Source organism: Eumetopias jubatus, unplaced genomic scaffold (assembly GCF_037043125.1).
Source record: "Eumetopias jubatus isolate StellerSeaLion01/CBP00866 unplaced genomic scaffold, mEumJub1_p1.0 scaffold_9, whole genome shotgun sequence".
NCBI classification, from domain to species: Eukaryota; Metazoa; Chordata; class Mammalia; order Carnivora; family Otariidae; genus Eumetopias; species Eumetopias jubatus.
In genome coordinates this window covers 112,599,115-112,624,397 of record NW_028274815.1, presented here as the reverse complement: position 1 = coordinate 112,624,397, position 25,283 = coordinate 112,599,115, and the positions used below count along the sequence as shown (strand labels likewise).

At 49.4% G+C, this 25,283-nt stretch overlaps 1 protein-coding gene across 1 annotated transcript; it reads right to left on the bottom strand.

Moving 5' to 3' along the window:
- Positions 1–2,203: 2,203 nt before the first annotated feature.
- Positions 2,204–24,668, bottom strand: FKBP1A (FKBP prolyl isomerase 1A). The gene is made up of 5 exons (XM_028118620.2): positions 24,514–24,668; positions 24,363–24,410; positions 8,186–8,298; positions 5,193–5,357; positions 2,204–3,299 (listed from the first exon to the last, which is right to left on the bottom strand). Exons 1-4 carry the CDS (start codon positions 24,548–24,550, stop codon positions 5,229–5,231), a joined length of 327 nt encoding a protein of 108 aa, XP_027974421.1. The 5' UTR covers positions 24,551–24,668; the 3' UTR covers positions 2,204–3,299; positions 5,193–5,228.
- Between the last annotated feature and the right edge of the window lie 615 nt (positions 24,669–25,283).

The window sequence follows — 25,283 nt, the reverse complement described above, 5'->3', positions numbered from 1 at the left end:
CTTTACTTTCTAAAAACAAAAATTATCCTTTAGCAAGGTGGTTAATTTAGTACATTCATTTGATCTTACCTACAGCCCTCTTCAAAATAGATATAAAGAACATATAGCAGGGCGCCTGGGTGGTGCAGTTGGTTAAGTGTTGGATTCTTCGTTTTGGCTCAGGTTGTGATCTCAGGGTTGTGGGATCAAGCCCTGCGCTGAGCCCCGCGCTCAGTGTGGAATCTGCTAGAGATTCTCTCTCCCTCTGCCCCTCCTGCTTGTGCTCTCTCTAGAATAAATAAATAAATCTTAAAACAAATAAACAAACAAAAAACTGTTACATGTTAAAATTGAGAGAGGGGCACCTGGCTGGCTGAGTAGGTACAGCATGCAACTCTTGATCTCATGGTTGTGAGTTAGAGGCCCATGATGGATGTAAAGATTAACTAAAAATCTTTTTTAAGATTTTATTTATTTGAGTGACAGAGAGGGAGCATGAACGAGCAGGGGGAGGGGCAGGGGGAGAGGGAGAATCTTAAGCACGCTCCAAGCTGAGCACAGAGCCCAATGTGGGGCTCAATCCCAGGGTCCTAAGATCATGACCTGAGCTGAAATCAAGAGTCAGATGCTTAACCAACTGAGCCACCCAGGTGTCCCTTAAAAATCTTAAAAAAAAAAAAAAAAAGTTAAAGAGAAACAAAGGCTCCATATTAGTTTCCTCTTGTTGCTGTAACAAATTACCACAAAGTTAGTGGCTTAAAAATGATACCCATTTATCATCGTAGTTCTGGAGATTGATTAGAAGTCCAAAATGGGTCTCATCGGGCTAAAACCAAAGTGTTAGCCAGGCTGGTTCCTTCCAGAGGCCCCAGGGGAGAAAAGTTTCCTTGTGTTTGCAGCTTTGTGAGGCCACCACAGTTCTTGGCTTCTAGTCTCTTCTTCCATCCTCAAAGCCAGCAAGCAAGGCATCTTCAGATGTTTTTCCTCGGACTCCTAAGGACTCTTGTTGATTATACTGGACCCACCCACACAAACCACGATAATCACCCTACCTCAGGGTTCATAGCATAATCACATCTGCAAAGTCCCTTTCCCCTTGTAACTAGTCACAGTCCTGCCTCACTTTAAGTTCGGTGTGAACTAACAGCATCCCTTGTTTCTGAGTGAAGGTATCATTATACCGAGTGCTGAATGCAAGAGCACCTAGTACAGGATCTCATTTAAATTTAATTCAGAAGTAACAGGCAATACTAGAGTAGGAAAATAAAACAAATGTTGCTTCTGGGGGTAGAGTGGGGACTGAGAAAGGGCATAAAGGAATTTTCTGAGATGGTGGTCATAGTCTGTATCTTGACAGTGTTGTAGGGTACAAAGGTATAAACAAATACGAAATTCTAGTATGTATTTAGAGGGAATTGTAGTGATGTCTGCCATTCTGAAATGTGATATAATAGGATGGATTAATAGAGGGATGGATAAATATGTGATAAATAGGTACAGTAACATGTTTATGGTAGAATCTAGGTGGTGGGTATACAAGTGTTCACTATAAAAATCTTTCAATCGTTGTTTGACAATTTTTATAAGGGAATTTTGCAAAAAAACAAGTCATGACCCTGAAATATCGCTCCAGTGACTTAAATTAATAAAGGGATGGACTGTGTTTCGACAGGTGCGGGAGTATCACTGATGGTCTCCATCACAAGGGAGGAGGGGAGTATTACTAGCACACACAGGGTGGGGGCCAGAGAAGCTACTGGAACCAACTAGCCTGACCACATGACAAAGAATTTCTACACCAATGTCACCAAGGAATGCTGATTTAAAACCCCAATCTTCCCTTCGTAACCTTCCATCAATTTGCTGCCGCACATCTCCAGCTGAGCGGTGGATCATTTCTTGAGAGCCGGTTGCATTTCCCACTTCTTGGTAACTCCGGAGAACCCAGCAGAACGCTCTACCCAGAATACATATTTAAAGAAACATCTGATGATGGGGTGGCGGGGGGGCAGGGGGGCTCCTTGACAGTTCTTCCACCAGTGAAGATGCAAACCTACAACCCCCCCACCCCCCAGAGGGGCCAACAGGGAAGGATGTTCCTGCTACAGTTCTTTTGCCAAGCCACAATCCCCAACGCGACATCCCCACCGGCAGGGCCCCTACCCCACCCCCTTGTACCAAATGGCCCAGGAGGCACCTGAAAGTAATCACCATCACACGGAGCTGAGAAAAGCCAGCATAAAGCACTTTTATTGCAATAATAAAACTTGAAACTCATACGTAGTGCGGGGAGGTGGGGGTGGGGGGTAGGCAGCAAAAATTTCTCTCACCAAATCACTACACAGGACAGCAAAGGGGTGAGAGGGGGAGGAGAAAAAGCCAGGAAACTCTGATAAGAGCAGGGGGAGCCGAACATCAAAAACCAGGAGATGCTGAAGCTGTGATGACCAGCATCATTTTCTCAAGACAACACTCAAGGGTTTGTCATGATGGCTGGGCTTTCATCGGGTGTTAAGTGTCTACAAACAGCACCTTCAATTTAAACTTTCGATTAAAATTCTTAAAATTTGGGAAGTGGAGCTTGGATAGCTATGCGATTACAAAAGTCCTGAATATCCGTTAGAAAAACCACAGGATGGGAAAAAAAAAAAAAGCCAGGCCGCGAAGAAGGCTTCAGAGGTCCCTGTTGGCCTGGGGACAGATACCTGTAGTGTCCAACATCGCAGTGAGAGCATCTGCTTTCAAAAGGCAGAGGGTTTAAGGGGAGGCTGGGGCGGGGCAGTGCAGGCAAAGGCTCTCCCCCCTCCCCGCTTCAGTTTTAGGTAGGGCTTTTAATTCAACCCAAGGACATCTCTCAACTGGGAGAGTAATTCGGCCCTCGACAGCGCCTCAAATCTGCTATGGCTTTGCAGCGCAGCAGCAAGAATGTTTTATATATAATAGATAAAAATTTCATCCAAAAAAAAATAAAATAAAGATTCTTGCATCCCACCCCCCCCACACCAAATCCTATTCTAAAGTTAACCCATTACTTGTGCTGTTAATACTTGACTAATACTTAAGTGGAAACCTAGATCCAAAAGACTGAAACTGAACCTTCACCCCAAAACAAAAACGAAATAAAATGAGTAACTTGAGGTTTATGGCATATAGTTTAGGTCAACACACATACGAGGAGAAAGGGAAAGAGCAAAGCCGGGTGACAGAACACATTCAGTCGGGGTCGATGTTTATACAAAGAGTGTAGTGGAACATCAGGAATAGCTCCGTACGGATTCGCGTGTGTGTGTCTGGAGGCGCCACATCCCTCCACGGCACATCTGTTGGGAACAGAAAATCTGTCAGTTCCAGCAACATGGTGCTCTGTGTGTGCGGTGGGGAGACACGGGCTGTCTGCCATATCAAGTCCCTTCCCCAGGAGCTGCAAGGTCTCACCTGGAACCAGCCACTTCTGCTCCAGCTGGGGAGAGCCTGCTGGGCTTGGGCTGGCTTCCCAGGTGAGCAGTCTCCTTCCTGCCTAAATTGGTAGTGTTTTTTTAAAAATAAGGTGACATCTACCTTGCTGAGGAGAGCCAGGACAGTTCCCCATTATCACTGGGTCTCCCAACTTGGCTGCACATAGGAATCACTTGGGGGCTTTAAAAACTTGTCATGCTTGGCTCCCACTCCCAGTAATTGTGGTTAACTGGTCCAAGGTGTGGCCTGGGCATCAGAAGAGTCTTCTATTAGGCTTCCTATGTGACTTTCATGTGTGCAGCACTAAGTTGGTACATCCCTCAGGTTGAAGAGATTTAGGAAGTGTCTGTGGTCTTGATTCATTTACTCAAACCTACAACTTCCTAGGTGTGCCCTTGGGCTTTCCTTTAAGACCTGTGCAAGAGCTCAGAGATGTTCTTTGGTGGCGTGGGGGGAGGCTTAGGCCAGGGTGACTCGTAGCCCTCTCTCCCCTTCATCCTACCAGATTGACAGAATGCCTGTACCCAAATCAGTGTAATTCCAAGGCTCCCTTCAAATACTTTTATGTCCAGAGGGTTCAGCTCTCAAAGAACAGGAAAGAGGGTTTGGACTAAGTGTAGACCTTTGGGCAGACAGAGGCTCTGTAAAATGTTATGAGTTCCTTCCTGGTGAGAATGACAAGTAGAGAAGCGAGGGTCACCAAACCTGACCCAGGTATGTAGGGCTCAAACCACACAGAGAGGAAATAGCTAAGAATTTAAAAAGCCCTTGTACTTAAAGAAGTCCGCAACAGGACAAGGTTAGACCGTAAGAGACAGGCTGGCAGCCACCTGTGACAGCTTTTGAACAAAAGCATTCTCACCCAGCTCCTGGCTATGGTCCTCTGGTTCCAGGGCCAGGAGAGGGGCAAACCTAGAGCTCTGGGGCCAAGTGGAAAGAAGATGGCAGCATTCATGTGTTTTATGATTCTTACCCACATGAAAAGTTATGAGCCATTAAGACACTGAGTTTGGTTTCCTAGAGACGAGGGTAAATGGAAGGAAAACAAGTCCAGGAAGGGGAAGCAGGAGAGGGGTTCTGGTCCTAGTCTGCCACTGCCTGGAAGTGACCTTGAGTAAAGTCTTTCTCTCTGGACCTCAGTTCCTTCACCTGTTACACAGGAAGGCTGATCAACTCCTCAGATCCCTTCTTAGGACCGAGAGCCCCTCTGTGCTTCACAAGCACCCCTTGGCCTCACCTTTCCAGCCACAGAAAGTAAGCGGGCCTGTGTGCTCCGGTATCCCGGGCCTGGCCCCGAGGCAGCTGGCCCAGGGGGACAGTGCCCCTCTCACACCCCCTCACAGGCAGTGGCCTCGCTCTACATGGCGAGGGGGCTGCACACACTAGGACGCAGTAAGCAGTCCTCAACAGTCTTCCTTCTAAAGAACTAAAAGGCTGGCATTATAAATTTGGCCACATTTCTGGTTCCCAACTCAATTTTAGTTTCTAAGTTGAATAGAAAAACATCCTTCATTTAAACAGCTACTATCAGCTGCCCCATCCCAATGAGTTTGCTGGACAGCATATGGCACAGGGTGACAAACTTTTGCATTCAAGGTGTATACTAATAACTAAAACTGAAATGCTACCCAACAGAGCAAGAATGCAGGGGGAAAAAAAAAACCCGTGGCATTTTTGGTTCTGCTACCCACCAAGCACTGAGTGTAACACGGGAGGTACAAAGGTAGGAAAAGACCCTTCGGCACTCACGTCCTTACCCAAGAATGGGGAGCTCAGGGAGGAGGCCATTCCTGTCATTCCAGCTTCAGAAGCTCCACGTCAAAGACGAGAGTGGCATTTGGTGGGATGATGCCTGGGTGCCCGGTGGCACCGTAGGCATAGTCTGGGGAGATGGTTAGTTTGGCTCTCTGACCCACACTCATCTGTGAAAAGAACAAAAAGACAGACTCAAGCGGACACACTCCCCAACTGTCTCTGTTAGCAGCAGGGCTGTTTATTCGGGTGTCCCTTAGCTAGTATCACGGGACTTGGACACACCAGGGACCATGTGGCTGCCCGGGGGCCGGGCACCTCCTGGTGCAGAACCTGGAGGTTGGCCATCAGGGTGCATGATCCCTGCATCTGGCTGAGGGGCCCAATACAGATGACGTGCACCTTTCTGCGCAGGGCTCGATGACCTGACTCTGGCAGCCAGCACTGTGCCAGGGCTGCCACCTGGGCCTTCACATGGTGAGTGGCATCTATGCTCCTAAAAAAGGAGTACTTTGACCAAAACTCTGCTTTAGAAGAAAACACGTACACGGAAAGTAATATCTGGGGTGGTCTGCTTTTCCGTACTTTCTGTATTTTATACTTAAACTCATACAGAAAAACTTTAAAAAAGACATTTTACAAAGTAGCATGTATAGTAGGCAAAAGAGGGAAATATTTGTATATTTGCACCTTACCTACATGAACAGAAAACATCTTTGGAAGGACACAAATAATACCAGCATTTTTCCATGGGGAGAACAGAGCACAGCGGTCAGGGTGGAGGGAAATTTTTCACTTTTTAAAATACGTTTCTACTTTTTCATTTCCTAATCAAATAAGTAAGTTTCAATATATATTTTCTGAACGGTGAGCAGGCTCTCTGCTGTACGTCCAACCTTTCAGCACTCTTTGCTCAGCCTCCTGGCAGGGGCTCCTGGCTCTCTGACCCGGCCCCAGCGACAGCGACTAAGATGAAGCCGCAGGCTGCGCTCAGACTCGAATGTGACTCAGAACCCATGCTCCTCACATCTCCTTTGGGAAACCGGGACATGCTGGACCAGGGTGGTAAGGGCAGTTAAAAGCATATGGCTTCATCTAATGAAATTCAAAACAGTCATGTCCTTTTACCCAGCAATTTCACTTCCAGAATCTTCTGCTAACAACCCAAATGCCCATTTGAAGGGGGGCGGTTTCACAGGCCCATCCACACCAGGGGTCAGCCACTAGAAAGAACACAGTGGCCTTAAGAGCAGGGAAAGATGGCGAAGACACGGAGGGGAAACAAGCAAGCTGCCCAAACAGTACCTGTGGCAGGCCCGAGTACTCGTCAACATGTAAGAGCAAAACAACAATATCAAAAGAAAGGGAAAAGGGGCATGAGACGACCCCCCCTTCTTCCTGTGCTTTTAACTCAAAGAAATATCCTGTGGAGTTTCAAAGATGCTCTGTGCAGGTCTCAGACCACCCAGACTTCTCAGAAGTGACAGGCCTATGACTTACCCCCAAGCACAGTGGGTCCAGGAGGAGACTGGGCACCTCCCCAACACCCAGTCAGGCCTCGCCAAGCTTGGAATGTCAAATAGGCTGATAACACTATCTCCGTGGCAGCCATGGCTCTTGGAACACAACACAGTTATTGTTCCAGTGCCGGAAGAGCCACAGAAGATGGCTGTCGTGTGGACAATGGTTGGCACGGTCATGGGGGATGGGCTACAGACCCAGAGCCAGCCAGACGCGGGCAGCAGGGACAGAGGTTTCCAAAGGGAAGTGAAGTACAAAGATCCTCTCATTCATTCTTGCACTGCCAACCCTGTACTCTGCAGGACAGAAATCTAGACACTTGGGAGTGGGATGGCTTAAAGTTTCTGCAAGTTGAGCAGTTCACTTGGAGATAACTCGGTGATGGTTTAGAGAGGAAGTAGAGCAATGTGTATTCTGGAAAAGAGAAAGACATCTTTCTCTCCACTTTGGTTACATCTCAATTCTCTTCCGTGAGAGGGAAACAGACGAATTACCTATGATGCAGGGCTGACTCTAAAGCTCCCTGAGTCTCAGGACGCTGGAACCTGGTTAGTGCCGGGAAAAAAACCTGCTGCGCTTCAAGGACGGCTAGCACCCAACTGAAATTTGGCACCCCTGGGTCCCCTGTTGTCCACTGGGAATTCTGTCGTGTCGGCAGAACAAAGCTGTTTACACAAATGGGGAGGGAGGGCTGAGGAAACAGACTCAAGACAAACAAAATGACTCCATAAGTATGACCTCTCAGAAGGGGTCTGACACAACATGGCCAATAGTAAGACAAACGCAAATTAAAACCACACCAAGATAACATTTTTCACTCATTGTATTGTCCTGAATCCAGAAGCTGAACGACACACTGCTGGCGGGGCTGGGAGGAGACAGGCACCCTCCCAGCCCACTGGTGGCGGCTCAGTGTAATCCCTATGGATGGCAACTTGGCACTATGTCAAAATACAGTGCACAAGCCAGTGAACCACTCACCCCTCCTTCTGAGAATCTGCCTGTGGCAACACTGACACAATGTAAAATTAAGTCCACACGAGATTAATCACTGCAGCATTGTTTATAATAGCACAATACGGGAAATGACCATCAACAGGGTACTGTACTGATCAAATAAATAAAATACACCCACCTAAGGGAATGTGGGAAGAGAGCTTCCTCCTCTTTTATGTCCGGATATATACAGTGTGAAAGATTAAATGAAAAAGCAAAATGCAGAACACTGTGTGTGTCTACAGCAAAAAAAAAAAAAAAAAGAAAAGTATGTTTTCGTACAATGCTTAAGGAAACTCTACCAAAAAAAATACCATGAGTTGCTGGGGATGAGGGGACTGGCAAAGACGGGGTGGGATGGAAGTGAAATCAATTTTCCACTCACACCTTTTTTTATTTTTGAACCATCTGAATGTCCTACCCAGAAGCATCATTTAAAAGGTAGACACTAGGAAACAAAACAAAACAAACGAGAGCATACCTGGGCAACCCCTTCTTCCCAGCCTCGGATCACCTCCTGCTTGCCTAGCATAAACTTAAAGGGCTTGTTTCTGTCCCGGGAGGAATCAAATTTCTTTCCATCTTCAAGCATCCCTGTGAAAAAGGGCAGTGGTAACATGAGCAACAAGGAGTGATGACATGAGGTGAGTCAGAAACCGGCAGCAGAGTGCCCATCCCGGACACCGGCGCTGAAGGGCCTGGCGGGGCTGCCAGGGGCCTGAGGAGGAAGCGCGGCGTCCAGGGAGGATTTCCTGTGTCCTCAGTGGGCCTCTACGGAGTTGGCATAGTCCCTCTCCCTGGGGGCTGTGAATGTTCTTCCCGACTCCCAGGCAGTAAGCTGACCACCAGAGGCAGGCAGGTGTCTGCCCTGGCCTGCGAATGGGGAAGTGTCCACGCTCCCGACATGAATTTCCAGCATACATGGACCTACTCAATCCTCCCCCAGCACTGCCCCCATTTCACAGAGGAAGGAAGTGAGGCAGAGGGAAGTGTGAAGCAACCTGCCAAAGTAGTCAATCCCAAAGCCATGTTCATTCAACTACTCCGGTGTCCCAGAAGCCAGACAAACCACAGTGGCAGCCTCTACCAAAAGGGGGACTTCCAGAGATGGAGAGGCTAATGAGAGGAACAGATACCTGCCACTCCTCGTTCAAAAAGGACCATCGCAGTGGTTTCTCTGGAAGCCAGAGTCAGCCAATGAGATAGCTATCACTGAGGTCCTGAACTGTCAAACCACCATCCCAGACTGGAAGGGGTAAGCCAGCTGTTGATCCACAACTAACGCAAGGCAGATTTTATTGGAGGCTGAGGGTGGGTGCCCATGATCATTCTAAGTGTCACTCAAAAGACCCAGCAAAACACAGAATTCTGTTGTGTTCGGATGTTTTCAGAGAAGGAGGGAAATCCTAACATAAACCCCAATGTAAAAAACAATGTCAACCCTTGTAAGTGGGATGGGGAAGCAGAGATCAATTGAGAGCTTTATCAGAGCCACCAGGCTAGCTGAACTTTGACAAAATAGGAAATGGGCAATGGCGGGGACAGGAACTGCTGTCCTAACAGAGCAGGAAGGCAGACAGATGTCCTGGGCAGAGTGGGTGCTGCCGTCGCCTGAAGTCTGGAGTTGGAGGCTGAGGACTGCGAGGGTGGGGATCCACCCCTGCCAAGTCAGTGCAGGGCCAGGAACTGGGGCCCCAGAACTAACAAGCTGGGGTGTCCACGGAACGCATCTCTTCCCCAGAACACAATCATGGCTGACAGAAGAAATGAGAAATGGCAGGACTTGAGTAGTTTCCTATAAATGAGCAGCTGGGGGAAAAATAGATGTCCGCCCTCCAGAACTCTCACGATAATCTGTCCCTTCTGAGCTCTCCTGCACACACTGAACCTGACCTACTTGAACCCTGCATTAAGGGTGAGAGTAGGCAATGAGCAGTCCGGAGTCTCAGAATCCTTTGACTAGGCAGAAAGCCTTTCCATTCACCCACCCGAGCCTGCTTAAAACAAAAATAAGGAAACCAGCTCCAAGGCTTAGTTAACCTACCCACGGTCAGAGTCAGTGGGTAGTGGCGCCTGGCTCTAGAAAAGGCAAAAAGAAAAAATAAAAAAGCACCAAATAAAACACAAAACAAAACCCCCACATAAGAAGAGAGCGAGAGACAGAGAAGCAACACAGACAATAGCTAAAATGTGGTTTTTAAAACACCGGACACAGCAATAAAGGAGAGTAAGCCCTGAGGGGAAACTAACAAGGCAAACCCGTGGACTGCCCAGCTAATACCCTTGGGCGTTTCCAGGGAGAGGAACCTGGATGGAGCTCAAGGCAGCTCCGAGTCCAAAGGACACAAACCAGGAAGGAGAGAGGTGTAGAGTGAAATCCCTAGAGATTTGCAGAGGGTCCCGCTTGAGTCTTCAGCAGAATTCTAATCAGTGCGTGTGTTTGAGGAAACTACTTAAGGTCAGGAAAAGAACTACCCCAAATTGGAAGGAACAGTGCCCAGCGCTTACACAGAAGTGAGATCAATGACTATTCCCCTAGGCAGACTGGAGAAAATCCTGGTTTATGAGGCACTGGGTAGGATACCCAGAAGTCTCATCTCAGTAGTGGGGAATAATCAGCCCCAAACTGAACACTGCTCCAGACCCACGTAGCAAGTCATTAAAGCAAGACACAAAAGGATCAAACTGTTTCCAAGTAACTTAAATGTTTCCCAGTACAAAAGCTCAAGAAAATTTACAGGAATAAAAATATCCAACACCCCAAAAAGGTAAAATTCACAATGTCAAGCATCCAAAATTACCAAGCATGCAAACAGGAGGGAAAACACGACCTACAATGAGATTGATCAATCAAGTGAAACCACCCGAAACTGACAAGAGATGTAAGGACAGTAAGAGTCAAACCAAACGTCCAGACATGAAAACTACATTGGGCTGGAACAACTGGATACCCACAAGCAAAAAGAAAAACCTGGGACCTATACTTCACATCAGAATCAAATCTCAACCCCAAATGGATAATAGACCTAAGCGTAAACCTAAACCTGTAAAACTTCTAGAAGAAAACACAGGGAAATAATCTCTGTGACTGTGGGTTAGGCAAAGATTCCTTAAGATATGAGGCCAAAAAGCACAATCCATAAAAGGATAAACTGAACTTCATCAAAACTAAAAACTTCTGCCCTTTTTTTTTAAGAGAATTAAAAACTCAAACCACAGACTAGGAGAAAATCTTTGCAAAGCACATATCTGATAAAGAACTTTGTATCCAGAATATATAAAGAGCTCTCAAAACTCAACGATAAGAAAACAAACAGCTCAATGAAAAAAGGGCAAAAGATTTGAACAGATACTTCACTGAAAAAAAAAAAACAAACAAGTGGCAAGTAAGCACGTGAAAAGATGCTCAACATGATTAGTCATTATAAAAACGCGTATTAAAACCACTAGGAAATACAACAACTACTTATTAGAATGGGTACAACTAAAAAGACTGATCACATCATACACTGGGGTAAGGATGTGGGGGAACTGGAATTCTTACACACCGCTGAAGGGAATATAAAAAGGAACGGCCACTCTGGAAAACAGCTGGCCGTCCAAGTTAAACATATACCTCCCATATGGTCTGACCATTCCATTTATCCTGGATAAATACCCAGGAGAAACGACAGCCAGACAAAAAGACATATACAGATGTTCATAGCAGACTCACTTGGAACAGGCCAAAACTGGAACAACCCAAACAATCTGCCAACTGGTGAATGGATAAACAAGTACATCCCTACAACAGGTAACTATTCAGCAATAAAAAAGAATGAACTACTGATAACATGGGACAACATAATAATCTCAATTATGCTGAGCAAAAGAAGCCAGACACTGGTCTATACACCGTACAATTCCATATATACAAAATTTTAGAAAATGCAAACTCTGCTGACAGAAAAGCAGGCCAGGGGGTTGCTGGGGACGGAAAGAGGAGGTTTCAAAGCATAACAAAGAGACCTATCAAAACTTATGAAATTGTACCCGTTAAACATGAGTGGTCTGCTGGATGTCAATTATACCTCTACAAAACTGTTTTTTTTTTAAAGGGAAAAAAGTGAGATTCACTAAAATCCTACATGTGTTTCCCTCCTACAGCCAACTTGGCAGCTGGTGGCGAGGTACTTCTTCTGTAAAGGGAGGGAGCAAGTAAAGCGGGAGGCCCGTCAAGTCTCCGCCGCTGCTCCCATTTTAACTCTGGACATCCGTGTGCCAGGACCTGGAGCCCTTGAACAGCAAAACCAACTGCCAAGCTAGTGCCATAATTTCCTAGAGAAAGCACACTCTGATGAGAGAAGGCAACTGAGGTTACAGTTCAGACATGACAGCTGACACTCTGAGCTCCAGAGGCCACTCTTAGCAAAACCCATCCCTGGCACGGCCCTCTATTTGCAGCACTGACGGATTTCATTTCTGACTGCACACAAACCTATGCCTCACACCCCACAGACTGCCTGGGACAGCTCCGTATTCTCCATTTCGAGAACGACTTGTCTCTCCTGACTGAACACAGCTTGGGGTCACAAACCAGGCCTCAGAGTCCTTCGTCCCTATGGGGGTCAGCTCAGCCCCTGGCACCCGCCATGCTGGCAGCACTCGTGCCCACTATAAGACTGGCTTTGCCTGCACAATTTTTAAGAACCAGCAGGACAAGCACAAGGCCTCCATCCATATTTAGACCTCTTCCCTGTGTGGTAGGAAGAATCTGAGGGGTAATCCCAGAATGACAGTTTTTACTTTTAGCACCTTTAAATGACGAATCAGTGAGAAAAAAAATGGGAAAACTTGGGGGTCTCTAGCTAAAAGCACAAGGACCATGAAAGGAGCAAAAGCTATGGTGGCATGAGGGACCGTGAAGCAGCCTCTGGCTGCAAGACCGTTGATGTCACCTCCGTCTGAGCTGCCTCCCAAACGATTCAGCTGTTCTTTGGGGGAAGAATCAGACTCCAACCCTTGGAGAGGGAGCAGGAGAGCTTTAAAAAAAAAAAAAAAAAAAAAGATGTGGAGAAGAATCCCAAGTTCACCTCCCCCACAGCAGCCTGCTGGTTCCTGCTGCTCGCCTGTTTCAGGGTGTGCTCGCTCAGAAGGAACCAGCAAAGGCAGACCTGGCCAGCGGCTGCTGAGCAAAGTGCCCTTGGACTATGCTCCTGGTACTTGGCCCAAGTCACAGAAGCAGTGGTGAAGACCCAGGGCCAGGATCTGGAGATTCAAGAGGACCACGGGGTTATTATTTCACTAATAATGCAACAGCGCGTCATGGAAGACAGAGCGCCCTGGGCCCTCGCCAGGGTGGGGAGGGGGACCGCTGAAGGACCTGAAGGGAGGGCTTCACACCCGCGGCACTTAAGGCTCACAGCTCACCATGTGGTCCTCAGCTGCTGCTGGCCTCTTTGCAGGGGGTTTCATAGGCAGCATTTTACAGGGTTCAAACTAGAGAGAGTCTTAAAATTAAAGACGAAAAGCCGAAACCTAAATCCAACGATGACAACAACAAAACAGAACATCCCACACTCCAAACTTGCCAAACAAAATAAAGCTCTTGCCATTTACAGATGGAAGAGGGAGAAAGGACTTCTGCTTTCAACTCAACAGGTATTTTTTTTTTAAGATTTTATTTATTTATTCATGAGAGACAGAGAGAGACAGAGAGAGAGAGAGAGAGAGAGAGAGAGAGAGAGAGGCAGAGGGAGAAGCAGGCTCCCCAAAGTGCAGGGAGCCTGATTCAGGACTTGATTCCAAGACCCCGGGATCATGACCTAAGCCGAAGGCCTTCACTTAACCATCTGAGCCACCCAGGCGCCCTCAACAGATATTTTCTTAAGTACAAAAGTACAGTGATTGAATGGAGGAGGGGAAACCAAAGTGAAAGTCACCAATTTTTCTGCAGAAATGCATCTGAAGCCCTTTGGAACATTCCCAAATGGATGTACTGACCCAGGTGCAGATGGGCATACTGACCCAGGCTGGGCTGTTTCCCTTCCTCCCCATTATACACAGAAGCTCCCTCAACTGCCTTTCACCTAACTGCCTTGCCAAAGACTCCTACAAACCACAGCCTGCACAGCCCCGGCACAGCAAAGGAGCCTTCAGCCACCAGTCTCTAGTCACCCGTCGTTCTTCTTCCCAACGTGCGTTTTATGCTTACCAATGGCCGGTCAGCTATGTCTACTCTCAGGCTCATTTATGTCAGTTACACTTACTGAATATAGAAAACATAAACAGTGTGCAAAGAAAAAAGAGTGGTCCTAGCTGACCCTTTGGAAAGACTCAACAAAGGCAAGTCACAAGAAATACTGCTAGGGAATAAGTGAGTGTGAATGAGACTAATGAATGATTGAAGAAAGAAATCTTAAAAACCTAGAAAGCTTTTTGGGGTGCCTGGGTGGCTCAATCGGTTGAGGGGCTCTTAGAGCCCTGGGATTGAGCCCCACGTCGGGCTCCGTGCTCAGCAGGGAGTCTACCTGAGGATTTTCTCTCCCTCTCCCTCTGCCCCTCCCTCCGATCTCGCTCTAAAGTAAATAAATAAATCTGGAAAAAAAAATCTAGAAAGGTTTGGCACTGATACACCCTCACAAGAGTCCTTACTGTTTTGATTTTAAAAGAATCCAAAATTCAGACTTTTGCAAGAACTTTGATGGGAAACTCTACCAGATGAGCCATCCTAAAAGAAAGACGTGGGCCTTCAGCAAATGATTTATGTTTGGATTTGAAATAAAATGAAATAAAATGTTTAGAGAAGCCATGTCACTTTAACGATCAGCCATCCCACTTGCCCCCGTCACGATGACTGGAAAGAGATTCTCCACCCGGTGGCAGCTAAGGGGTATGAATCCAAAGCTTATGTCTTTGCTCCATTTCCAGGCCTCGCTGGTTGCATGCCCTGGGCAACCTTCCTGAATTGGGGGTTCTGAGAACTCCACGCGCATGATACGATCAAAGGTCAAGTGCCCACCCAAAGAGGGAGCCAGCTTCTTCCTCCCCATCACACAAACCCAGTGCAAGAACGTATCCCATTTCTTATCTGGAAATGCTCCTAACCTTTTGCTAAATCTTTTTCAATTCTATGACCAAAAGTGTATTTTCAAAGGAGGTCCCATGACGGGAAGAACACACAGGGTCTCAGAACACGAACCAGAATGCGTGACCTTGTGGGCATGCCTTTCCATTGCCCACTTTATCACAATACAAATAAAAGGACTGCCACATTATATGTCATGGGGCTGGGACCGGGCAGCGGGGAGACGCACAGAAGGAAAACAATACTTAACAGTGGCTATTTGGTAATGGTAGAAATATGTGTGATCTTTAGCTTTTCTTTTTTTCTGTTTCCCAGAAAACACAGAGGCAGGAAGCCGTAGGGTAAAATGGGCAAAGGCATGAGTTCTGGGGCTTGGCTCCAGATGCTTATAGTAATCCCCCCCCCCCGGTGTCCCTGCTTCTGCCCTCTTTCTCCTACAGTTTAAACTTGGCACAGCAGCTACAAGGACATTCTTCTAAAATACAAGGCAGACCCTATTACTCCTCTGCTCCAGACTCTTGCATGGCTCCCCATCTTACTCAGAATAGAATCCAAAGTCCTAAAAATGGCCTAGAAGCCCTGCAAGGGCTGCCATCCCACGCCGGCATCCTGCTGACTTCATCTCTGATGACTCTCACGCTTTTCCACTCCAAGCACATGGGTTCCTTCTGTTCTCTCTAGACACCAGGGATACTCCCACCCCAGGGCCTTTGTCCCTGTTGCTCCCTCTGCCTAAAATGCTCTTACCGGACAGTCACATGGATTACTCCCTTACCTCCTTCAGGTCTTGTCTCAAATGTTACTTTCTCATCGAAGTCCTCCCAGGTCTAGCTAAAATCTCAAACTTCTCCTGTCCCCTCTTTTGTGCTTACTGGCTAATGTACAATATATTTTTGCTTATTAATCATATTTGTTATCTGTCTTTCCTACTACAGCATAAGACCTATGAGGACAGGGACTGTGTTATGTCTTCTTCATTTCTGTATTCTTGGTGCTTAGAACAGTGCCTTGCCATCAGGGAAATCCAAATCAAAACCTCAATGAGATACCACTTTACACCCGTCAGAATGGCTAAAATTAACAAGTCAGGAAATTACAGATGTTGGCGGGGATGTGGAGAAAGGGGAACCCTCCTACACTGTTGGTGGGAATGCAAGCTGGTGCAACCACTCTGGAAAACAGTATGGAGGTTCCTCCAACAGTTGAAAATAGAGCTACCCTACGATCCAGCAATTGCACTACTGGGTATTTACCCCAAAGATACAAATGTAGGGATCCGAAGGGGTACGTGCACCCCAATGTTTATAGCAGCAATGTCCACAACAGCCAAACTGTGGAAAGAGCCAAGATGTCCATTGACAGATGAATGGATAAAGAAGAGGTGGTATATATACACAATGGAATATTATGCAGCCATCAAAAGGAATGAGATCTTGCCATTTGCAATGACGTGGATGGAACTGGAGGGTGTTATGCTGAGTGAAATAAGTCAATCAGAGAAAGACATGTATCATATGACCTCACTGATATGAGGAATCCTTAATCTCAGGAAACAAACTGAGGGTTGCTGGAGTGGTGGGGGGTGGGAGGGATTGGGTGGCTGGGTGATAGACATTGGGGAGGGTATGTGCTATGGTGAGCACTGTGAATTGTACAAGACTGATGAATCACGGATCTGTACTTCTGAAACAAATAATGCAATATATGTTAAAAAAAGAAGAAGAAGAAGATAGCAGGAGGGGAAGAATGAAGGGGAGTAAGTCGGAGGGGGAGATGAACCATTAGAGACGATGGACTCTGAAAAACAAACTGAGGGTTCTAGAGGGGAGGGGGGTGGGGGGATGGGTTAGCCTGGTGATGGGTATTAAAGAGGGCACGTTCTGCGTGGAGCACTGGGTGTTACACACAAACAATGAATCATGGAACACTACATCAAAAACTAATGATGTAATGTATGGTGATTAACATAACAATAAAAAATTATTAAAAAAAAAGAAAAAAAGAACAGTGCCTTGCACAAAACATCTGTTTTGTCAGTAAGTACTTGGAGAAAAGTACTTTCCCCTTCCAGGCCTTTGCACACACTTGGCCAGCTCTTTTCTCCTACCAGCCTGAGCCATACACGTCCAAGACCAGGGGCACTTCTACCCCAGGTGTGGGCTGCTAAGTCACCTCTCTTGTAAAAGTAAGGCACAGGGGAAGGCACTCCCTCAAGGTAAGCACCTCAAGGGCAAGGTCGAGGCTTTCCCCAGCTCCTAACACGTTTGATGAATGACTGAGGGAAGGGCTTGGTGTGCTGACCTGTGTGTAGGAGGTGTGAGAGGAAGTAGTCACAATTTTATTAATCCACAGGAATGGGGCAAAGTCCAAAACGTAATTTTCTCATTCTTATTCTAACTTAAAGGAAACAGAAATATTATACCAAACATAACAGGAATGTGGGCTTTGTCTGCCTCTGCTAGAGTCCTAAATGACCAGCGTGAATCCATGCCAGGCACTGATGGGGAGAGACCCTGGAGACCACCACCAGTGTGGGTCTGGTCTCCTGAGGCCTGCAGGCCACTGGGGAAAGAGGGGAGGCAACTGTACACAGCCTGCCTGTGAGCAAGGCCACAAAGGAAATGGACGGGCACTCTGCCGGAGAATCAGAGGTGCATGTTGTATGCATGGGTGAAGAACCACTCGAGCCAAGGTCAGTCAGGGGAGACTCAGTGAGGGGTGCCCCGTAAGCTGTGACTGACAAGAGCCTGCCTGTGGCGGGGAGTGGCGGTAGTGTGGTGGCACCTAAGCGCAGGGCCAGAGAGCTCCCTGGGAGGGACAGGCTTGCTGGGTCAGGAACTGAGGGCAGGCCAGGGTTGTCTGAGCTCCTGGGAGGGGACGGGTAAAGGCGGGGAGAGCAGAGATGGCAGCACCCAGGAGCAGACTATTCCTCCCCCCACCCCACTCCCTTCCCTGCTCCTCCTCCCCCTCCTCCTCAGTGTCTTTGCACTGCTAGAATTTATCCGGCTCAAGTTCAAGGGAGCTGGGGGAAGGAATACAAGGACTCAGTTGAGTTCTTCAGCAGGTAAAAGAACAGGAGAAGCAAAAGAGAAAAATGACCCATCACCATGAGCACCAAAGGGAGAACTGGATAGTACACACCTAAGTTATCCAAAATACCCCTGGCCTTTTCCATGAGAAACAGCAGGGGACAAGACTATATTTAGAGAAAATCCCAAGGCAGACAAGCGATCCCTAGTTTACGGATACAATGACCCCATCAACACTTCATAGAATCAGTTTAAGCAGGCTCCACACCCAACATAGGACTTGAACTCCCGACCCCAAGATCAAGGCACATGCTCTACTACCACCAAATCAGTTTTTGACCACCAAAAACGTGCAAGTTCAAAAGCCTATGGGTGAATGGGTAAATTTCATGGTACATAAATTGTATCCAATAGAGCTGTTAATGAAAAAAAAAAAAAAGTCTATGAGACCCACCAAAAGGAACCAGAGCTCTCTGGAGAGATGACTGAGGCCAGGACCAGAGAAGGGGAACCAAGGAAGTGATTAAAGAATAAGGGGAGCATATCAAAAAGGTACCGGAGGCAGCCCAAGGGGCTCCGACTGGCCAAATCTGGGACAATGTGAGTGTCAAAAAGAATAATGAATATCAATGATTTTAAAGCCCCGAGGAAATTTATGAGTCCATAGTATAATGACAACAAAAAAACAAGTCAATGGGGGTAGGGAGAGTCATCTGTCACCACTGGGGAAGATGACAAAACAAATGCCTCACTTTAAAATTTGATAATTAAAGGAGAAGAATTAAGCTTTACCCTATTTTATGGAACGGCAGCTGATAAATGTAGAACGTATAAAGGAATTTTAAAACTGCCACTCTATAAATGCCAATGAGATGGTGTCTTCCAGCAAGAACGATCGGGGTGCATTGCCACAGGTGGAAGGGGGATGAGAAGCAGGCACAGGAGGATGCCCGAGAACCCCAGAGACTGCCAGCCTCCTGCAAAGGGGAAGATGTACCTTCAAACTCGGCAGCACAAGCAGGGGGGTGCCCCGCGGGGTGCTGAGCATGGAGTCCAGGGTGTCACGTGTGAAGTGATGGAAGACGGCCCCAGACGGGGGCGGGAGTCCGACAACACTGGAGCAAACCGGGGACCGGCGCAGGGCATTCAGAAGGTAACAAGCCCGCTCTCTCTCTCTCTGAAAACCCAGGGTCATTAGGAAAAAAACCAGTGTGAGGACTCATCTAGGTTGAGACAAGACACAATATCCAACTGCAGTGAGCCAACCTTCAAAGAATTCTGGTTTCAAAAAGGTAAACACTTCAATGACATCTGGGGTGGTTTCGAGAGGAATTTGGCTTCAGGTACTATTAAATCATTTTAAGTTTTCTTAGATGTGGCCGGGAGGAGGATAAGGAGAATATTCTCATCCTTAGAGACTCGAGTACTCAGAGGTGCCGAGCCGTGTGCAGCTGCAGTGACTACGAACAACCCACAGATTACGCATACATGTGTGTCTGTTCTCTAAGACAGAAACGGCAAACATGACGAAACGTCAACCATCGTAGAATCTGGGTCGTGGGCACAGGGGTATTTATTTTGATTTTTCTCTCTGTCTGAAAACTTCACAAGTAAGAGTTACACATACACACAAGTATGCTACGGGGCCTTCAGTTCACTTAAGACAAGCGAGCCTTCTGCTCGTACCTGTGCAAGGAGAGAAGAGGACACCCGCGTGACTGCGTATGTTGGTAATCACAACCCTAGAAGAAAGATAATAATGCTTCCAGAGCAAGGTCTATTTCCGAAATGTTACAACCCCATTACGTTCAGGAAATCTGAGGGGAAAACGAACGGACACCCTCGCACGGCAGCTATGCCGGTGGGGGGCACAGCGTAATGCACAGACTTGTCGGACCGCTGTGTTGTACACCCGAAACCAATGAAACGTTGTGTATCAGCTATCCTTCACCCAGAGAAAGGACTGGCACCTCGACTTACACAGCCAGGCTGGTATAGCCCAACCCTGCCTCTCTCGTGTCCGCCAGGAAACAAGGAAAGGGAAACAAAAGCTAACAACCTCCCTCGGTACGTACACTTAGCAGATCGGCTGCGCCTTTCTTAGCCAGTATGTTCTCTTTGGTAGGTAATGTGTAGGTCTGTTTGAACATGAACCCTCCCTCAGACCTGTCTCTCTTATCAGTGCCTACTTCCCTACGTGTAAAGGAGTGGAGGCCAGGGTCTGGGCCCCAACCCTGTCCTGTGTGAGTCTGGGCCACTCCAGGAGCTGAGGGTTGACACCTCTCTCCCACTCTAGGCATGCCAGGTGGTGCTGGCTGGCTGAAGGAGCGGCGGGGATACATCACCCAGCGCCTGGGACACAGGCGCCCCGTGAACGTACTCGCCCCCCGCAGGCTGTTGCGCCCATTTACAGAGGGCACACGGAAGCTGACATGAGTGGGACAATTTGCCCACGCGCTCATAATGTTACATAGCGGAGGGAAGATCCGAAACCCAGCAAAGGAACTCACATGCCCTTTGGGGCTCACCGTCCACCGGGCACCACCTCTTCCCTCCTGCTCAGGCTGGCGCACGGCGCTCAGGATACAACCAGAACCCTGTTTCTGACCCTGCCCTCAAGAGTTCAGTGTCCACACAGTGGCCAGAAGGGAGTGGGCCTGTTAAAATCCAAGTCAGCTCATGACCCTCTGATGGCAGCCGCCTCCCTCAGAGAGAGAAAGCCAACAAGGCCCCACCATCACCTCCTCCTCCCACCACCCAGTCCAGCCACACCGGTCTCCCTGCTGTCCCCCAAGCACAGCAAGCACGGCCCAACCTCAGGCCCTCTTCCTGGAAGACTCTAGCCCTGGGCAGCACTCTGCCAGCTCCCCAATCTCCTTTGGATAAATACTACAATGTCATTTTGTCAGAGGCCTTCGCCATCCACCCTCACCAAAAGCAGCACCCTCTCCCCAAGCCCACACTCTGCCTTCATCTCTCCACAGTGCTTCTCGCCACCTGACATTCACACCGGCCTCGTCACCCCAGGGAAGGCCCACCAGATCAAGTCTTTGCCGATGTAGCTCACTGGCCACGTCCCCAGTGCCTGGCTTGCTGCCGCTGCTCGATAAGCACCGGCTGCAGGAAGCAAAAGGGTCCTGTCGCAGCCCCCCTGAATAGTACAGCCTGCCTGACTGAGGACACCATGCCGTGGGGGTGGTACCGGACCCACCTGCGGAGCCTCTGGGGGTGAGCCTTCCTCCCAGCATCAGAGCAGCCAAGAAACACCAGCAGGCGGGTGGGTGGACGAAAGCAGAGAGGAGGGGGGAGGCAGAGGTGAGAGAGAAGCAACGGGCTGGAGACGGGGCTGCAGGAGAGTGGCCACCTCAGCTGCCCTCCATGTGGACCTTCTGAGGAGGTGGGGCTGAGGGACCCCCGGTTCTTCTCATCTAGAAAGCCAGGTTACTGACAACTTAAACCCAATCCCAAGGGTGAGATGTCAACTAGTTTTTAGGAGGATAAAAAAAGAATTCCTTCAATCCACTTGAGGTTGCTCTGACAATGGCAGGCATGTGGCCCGCTGATATGAGCAAAAGGGACATAAGCCTAGCTGTGTGTCAGGACAAGCTCAACAATAAAGATGACGACGCTACCGAAGGCAGGGAGGGCGCTGTGAGAATCCACTTGATCCTCAAGGCACATCCTTGGCAGGTTATCCTTCCAGCTCCTTCCTCCCACCTCAATGCCTGTCATGCCACTAGGAGGTGCTTGGCTGGTGACAGGAGAGTTTTCATTTTCCCTTCTGGCACCAGAAAGAGGTGACGCAGGCTCTTCTTTGAAGCCATGTGCGTGCTGTGCTCTGCTAGAGGCCACAGAATGCACCAGAGGGAGCCTTGAGAGTGGCCTCAAGGCTAGGACTGGCAGCCACCAGCAGCACTTAGAATGTCCATGTGGTGAAAGTCAGTCTGTGCTCTGCCTATCTCCGGCGGCCGAGAGGGGAGTCTGGCCACCTTCCTTCCACTGCTGTTACTCTGGACCTGCCGCCAGAGTCAGCAGCAGCAGACGCACGCCAGAGAAGGCTGGAGCAAGTGTTTGCCTGACCCGAACCTGGGTCAATCAGAGTATCCCTCCTAGGAACTGTAATCACTGGAGTCACACAGCCAAGCAATGTGAGAAACTGGGCCCGGGGGTGGAAGGGCATGCAGGGGACTTCCAACATCCCCCACTTGGGAAAGGCGGAGAAAAACAAATCTGACGAGGGAATACTGACGCAGCCAGGCAGAGAAAAACAGGGATGAAAACTAGGAGTATCATGCAAATTTCTTCTCCCTTCTTGAGGCCCAGTGGGCTTCCTGCCTTTGAAGACCCTCAAGTCCTTATGGTACTCCCCCACCTCCATCATGTTCCCTCAAGATGAATTCTGTTCCCACAGGCTTGAAAGCCCTTGCTGCTACAGATGAAAATCTCAAAGCGCCTACCCATTCCTCTCACGCCCCCACAGGTCTCAAACAGGTTCTTCCTGGGAGGCTGGTGGCAAAGACCCGCAGGAACAAAGCTGCCTGCCCAAGAGCAGCCTATTCTGTGAGCAAGAGGCAGAGCTGGCTTCTTACTAAGGCGCCTTTGTAGGGTTTATCAAAAATGAAATGAAAAAGAAAGCTTTTGTACCAATGCATACCAGGGTCCTGCTGCTGTGCTGGGAGCGTGTGGGTGGGTGCCACCCTCAAGGAAAACACAGACGTGGAGAAGAGGCACTGGGAGCCCTGATGGTGTTCTGGGTCCCACGACCATCTGTTCTCTTAGGAAAGGCTCCAGACATGCTGTGTGGGGACGTTTCACCAAAAGGCACAGTGAAACATGGTTCTGCCTACACGCTGTGGATCCAGTCCTGCCATCAGCACTACAAGATGGGTAAGCCATGGTTGAGGGACAGAGACTTGGGAGTGAGACAGACATAGCCAATTACCCTAATGTGGCTACTTATCAAATGGGGGTGGGAGAAGTCACTTCATCACCTGAGTCCCAGTGTCTGCCCCAGTTGGCTGTGGGAACCAAATGAACTGCCCACTCACCCCAGCACTACAGAAGGCAATGCTTACTCTTTTCATCCCACGGATCAAAAGCAACCAAACTGACAAGCTTTCCTCCATTAGAGCTCCTAGGCTCAGGTGCTGACCATGGCCTACAAAGACAGCCATTTAAAATGTCAAAAGCACTTTCCAGTTTCATTTCACAGGCACGAGAAAGTTCCCTATGAAGATGGGTTTCAATACTTCCTCCTTGGGTAGCCTTTTAAAAGGTTCTAGTTCTTAACCCCCCTCCACCCCCTGCCCCCATTTCTGCCCTTGGAGAAGGGCCAGAGAAACAAAGCAGCCAAATAAGTAAAAGGGCATGGGAAGGGAGATGTTAGGTGCCTTTCTCTTCCTTCCCTATGAAAGTCATTTCCCTTAACAGAGGGCTCCCCTCATAATCTGGGAGAGAAGGGTAGAGCTCATCCCTCAGCAGCTTAGTCCTAACTGCCTACAGCCTACTACCCAAGAGGAGGAGAAAGAGGAAAAGGGAGGGAAGGAGAAGAAACAGAGGAAGGGGGAGGAGGGAACAGAGGAAAGGGTGGGAAGGGGGAGAAAGGGGAAGGAGGAGGGGGAGGGAAGGTTATTCATATCAACAACTGTGGCTACACCAATCCCCCCCCCCCCCCTCCAGCCCACAGCCATTGAGTCTCCGCCTGCTCAGCCTCCACCCCCCTCCCCAATACAACCCAGGAGGACCTTGTAAGGGCATGGAGTAAAAGATGGTCTCAAGGCATCCACTCTGAAGTCTGAATTCTGGCAGAGTCTAATTCTGGCTGAAGGTCTACAATCTCCGTTGGCTTACATTACTGTTTGCTACTCTAACTGGGCCTCAGTTTCCTTCTCTTTAAAATGGGGGGGGGAGAGTTTCTACTCCTAGGAGGGCTGGGAGTCGCGGGCTAAATTACACGTTCAGTCAGCCTGGCCCGTCGCTGCCACTGAGGCTTGGATTTCTAAGTGGCTCAAAAGTAAAAAGAGGAAAAGGACTGTGCGGACCGAGCTCCTCCAAGGCCAGGCTGAACCAAAGCAGCGCCTTAGGAACCCGGGCGCTTCTCCAGCCGTGGCGGAGGGATGAATCCCGACTTCGGAAGAGGCAGCTCCGAAGACTGGAAATTACCTCGCCTTTATCTCCATCCGAGGAAGGGCCCGGAAGGGGAGGTAGGGTGTCACCCGGGACACAGATATGGTACAAATCCTTTCTGATGGTCCCTGGCCAGGGCGCTGCCCGTTCCGGGGCATGTGACCTTGCGCCAGCAACTTCACCTCCCTCCCCAAGCCTCAGTTTCCCCATCCGTGCAGTGGGCACAGACTTGCTCTGGAAACGCGAAAGCGCCGGCCAGACCGTCCCGGGTTCGGCAGGCCAGAGGTCGCCCCCTCGGGGCTGCTGCCACCGCCTGGGCCTCCGCCTTGGGCCACGCGGGCCCCGCCGCCACCACGCCCCGGGCCTTTGCCCCCAGGCCGCCTTGGCCAGCCGCCCGGAGCCGAGACCCCCCCCACCCCGCGAGCCCGCCGACTCACCCGTGTAGTGAACCACGCAGGTCTGGCCGCGCTTCGGGAAGGTGCGCCCTGAGGAGGGAGACAGACAGACAGACAGACAGACAGACGGGAGCGGTGAGCGGATGCGCGCGGCGGCGGGGGCACTCCGGGCCCGCCGAGCGCGCCTACTCACCGTCTCCGGGGGAGATGGTTTCCACCTGCACTCCCATGGCGGCGGCGGCGGCGGCGGCGGGGGACGCTGGGCGCGCGGGCGGGCGGGCGGCGCGGCGGGCGGCGTGGACCGACAGCGGACCTGGCGGCGATTCCCCGGCTCTGCCTCGGCTCTGCCTCGGCCCTCGGCGCCTCGCCTGCGCACGCGCGCGCCCCCGCACGCCCCGCCCTGCGTGCGCGCCCCCACACGGCGCGCACGTCCCCGCAGCCCGGGCCGCGGGCTGGGGGACCGGAAGCTCGGCGGCTCCGAGGCCTCCGGATGCAGCCGTCTGGAGGGCAGTCCTGCTTCCCCCACCCTTCCTTTCCCGTGCTCCCGGCCGGGCGGGCGTCTCTTTCCCCAAGTTTCCGCATCTGGGAAATGGGAGTAATGACTGGGGGCTGGCCGCTTACCGGCTGGGTGACTTTGAGCAGGTTCACACTTTGAAGTACACACTTGCTCAAGAAGGATGGTTGTGGGAGGTCAGCGCATATGTGCTTTCATGTTAGCGTTCACCAAATGGTTCAAGATTCTGAGCTCTGCTTCGTTGGAAGAGGAGTCGGTATTTACACTGCCCTGCATGAAACCTGTCATGTCGTGTCGGGATTTCACTCATTCACTCACTCGTTCATTCATTCATTCGTTGCTTACAGACTAAGGTGTTTTTTTTTTTTTTAAATATTTTATTTATTTATTTGAGAGAGAGAGAGAATGAGAGATAGAGAGCACGAGAGGGAAGAGGGTCAGAGGGAGAA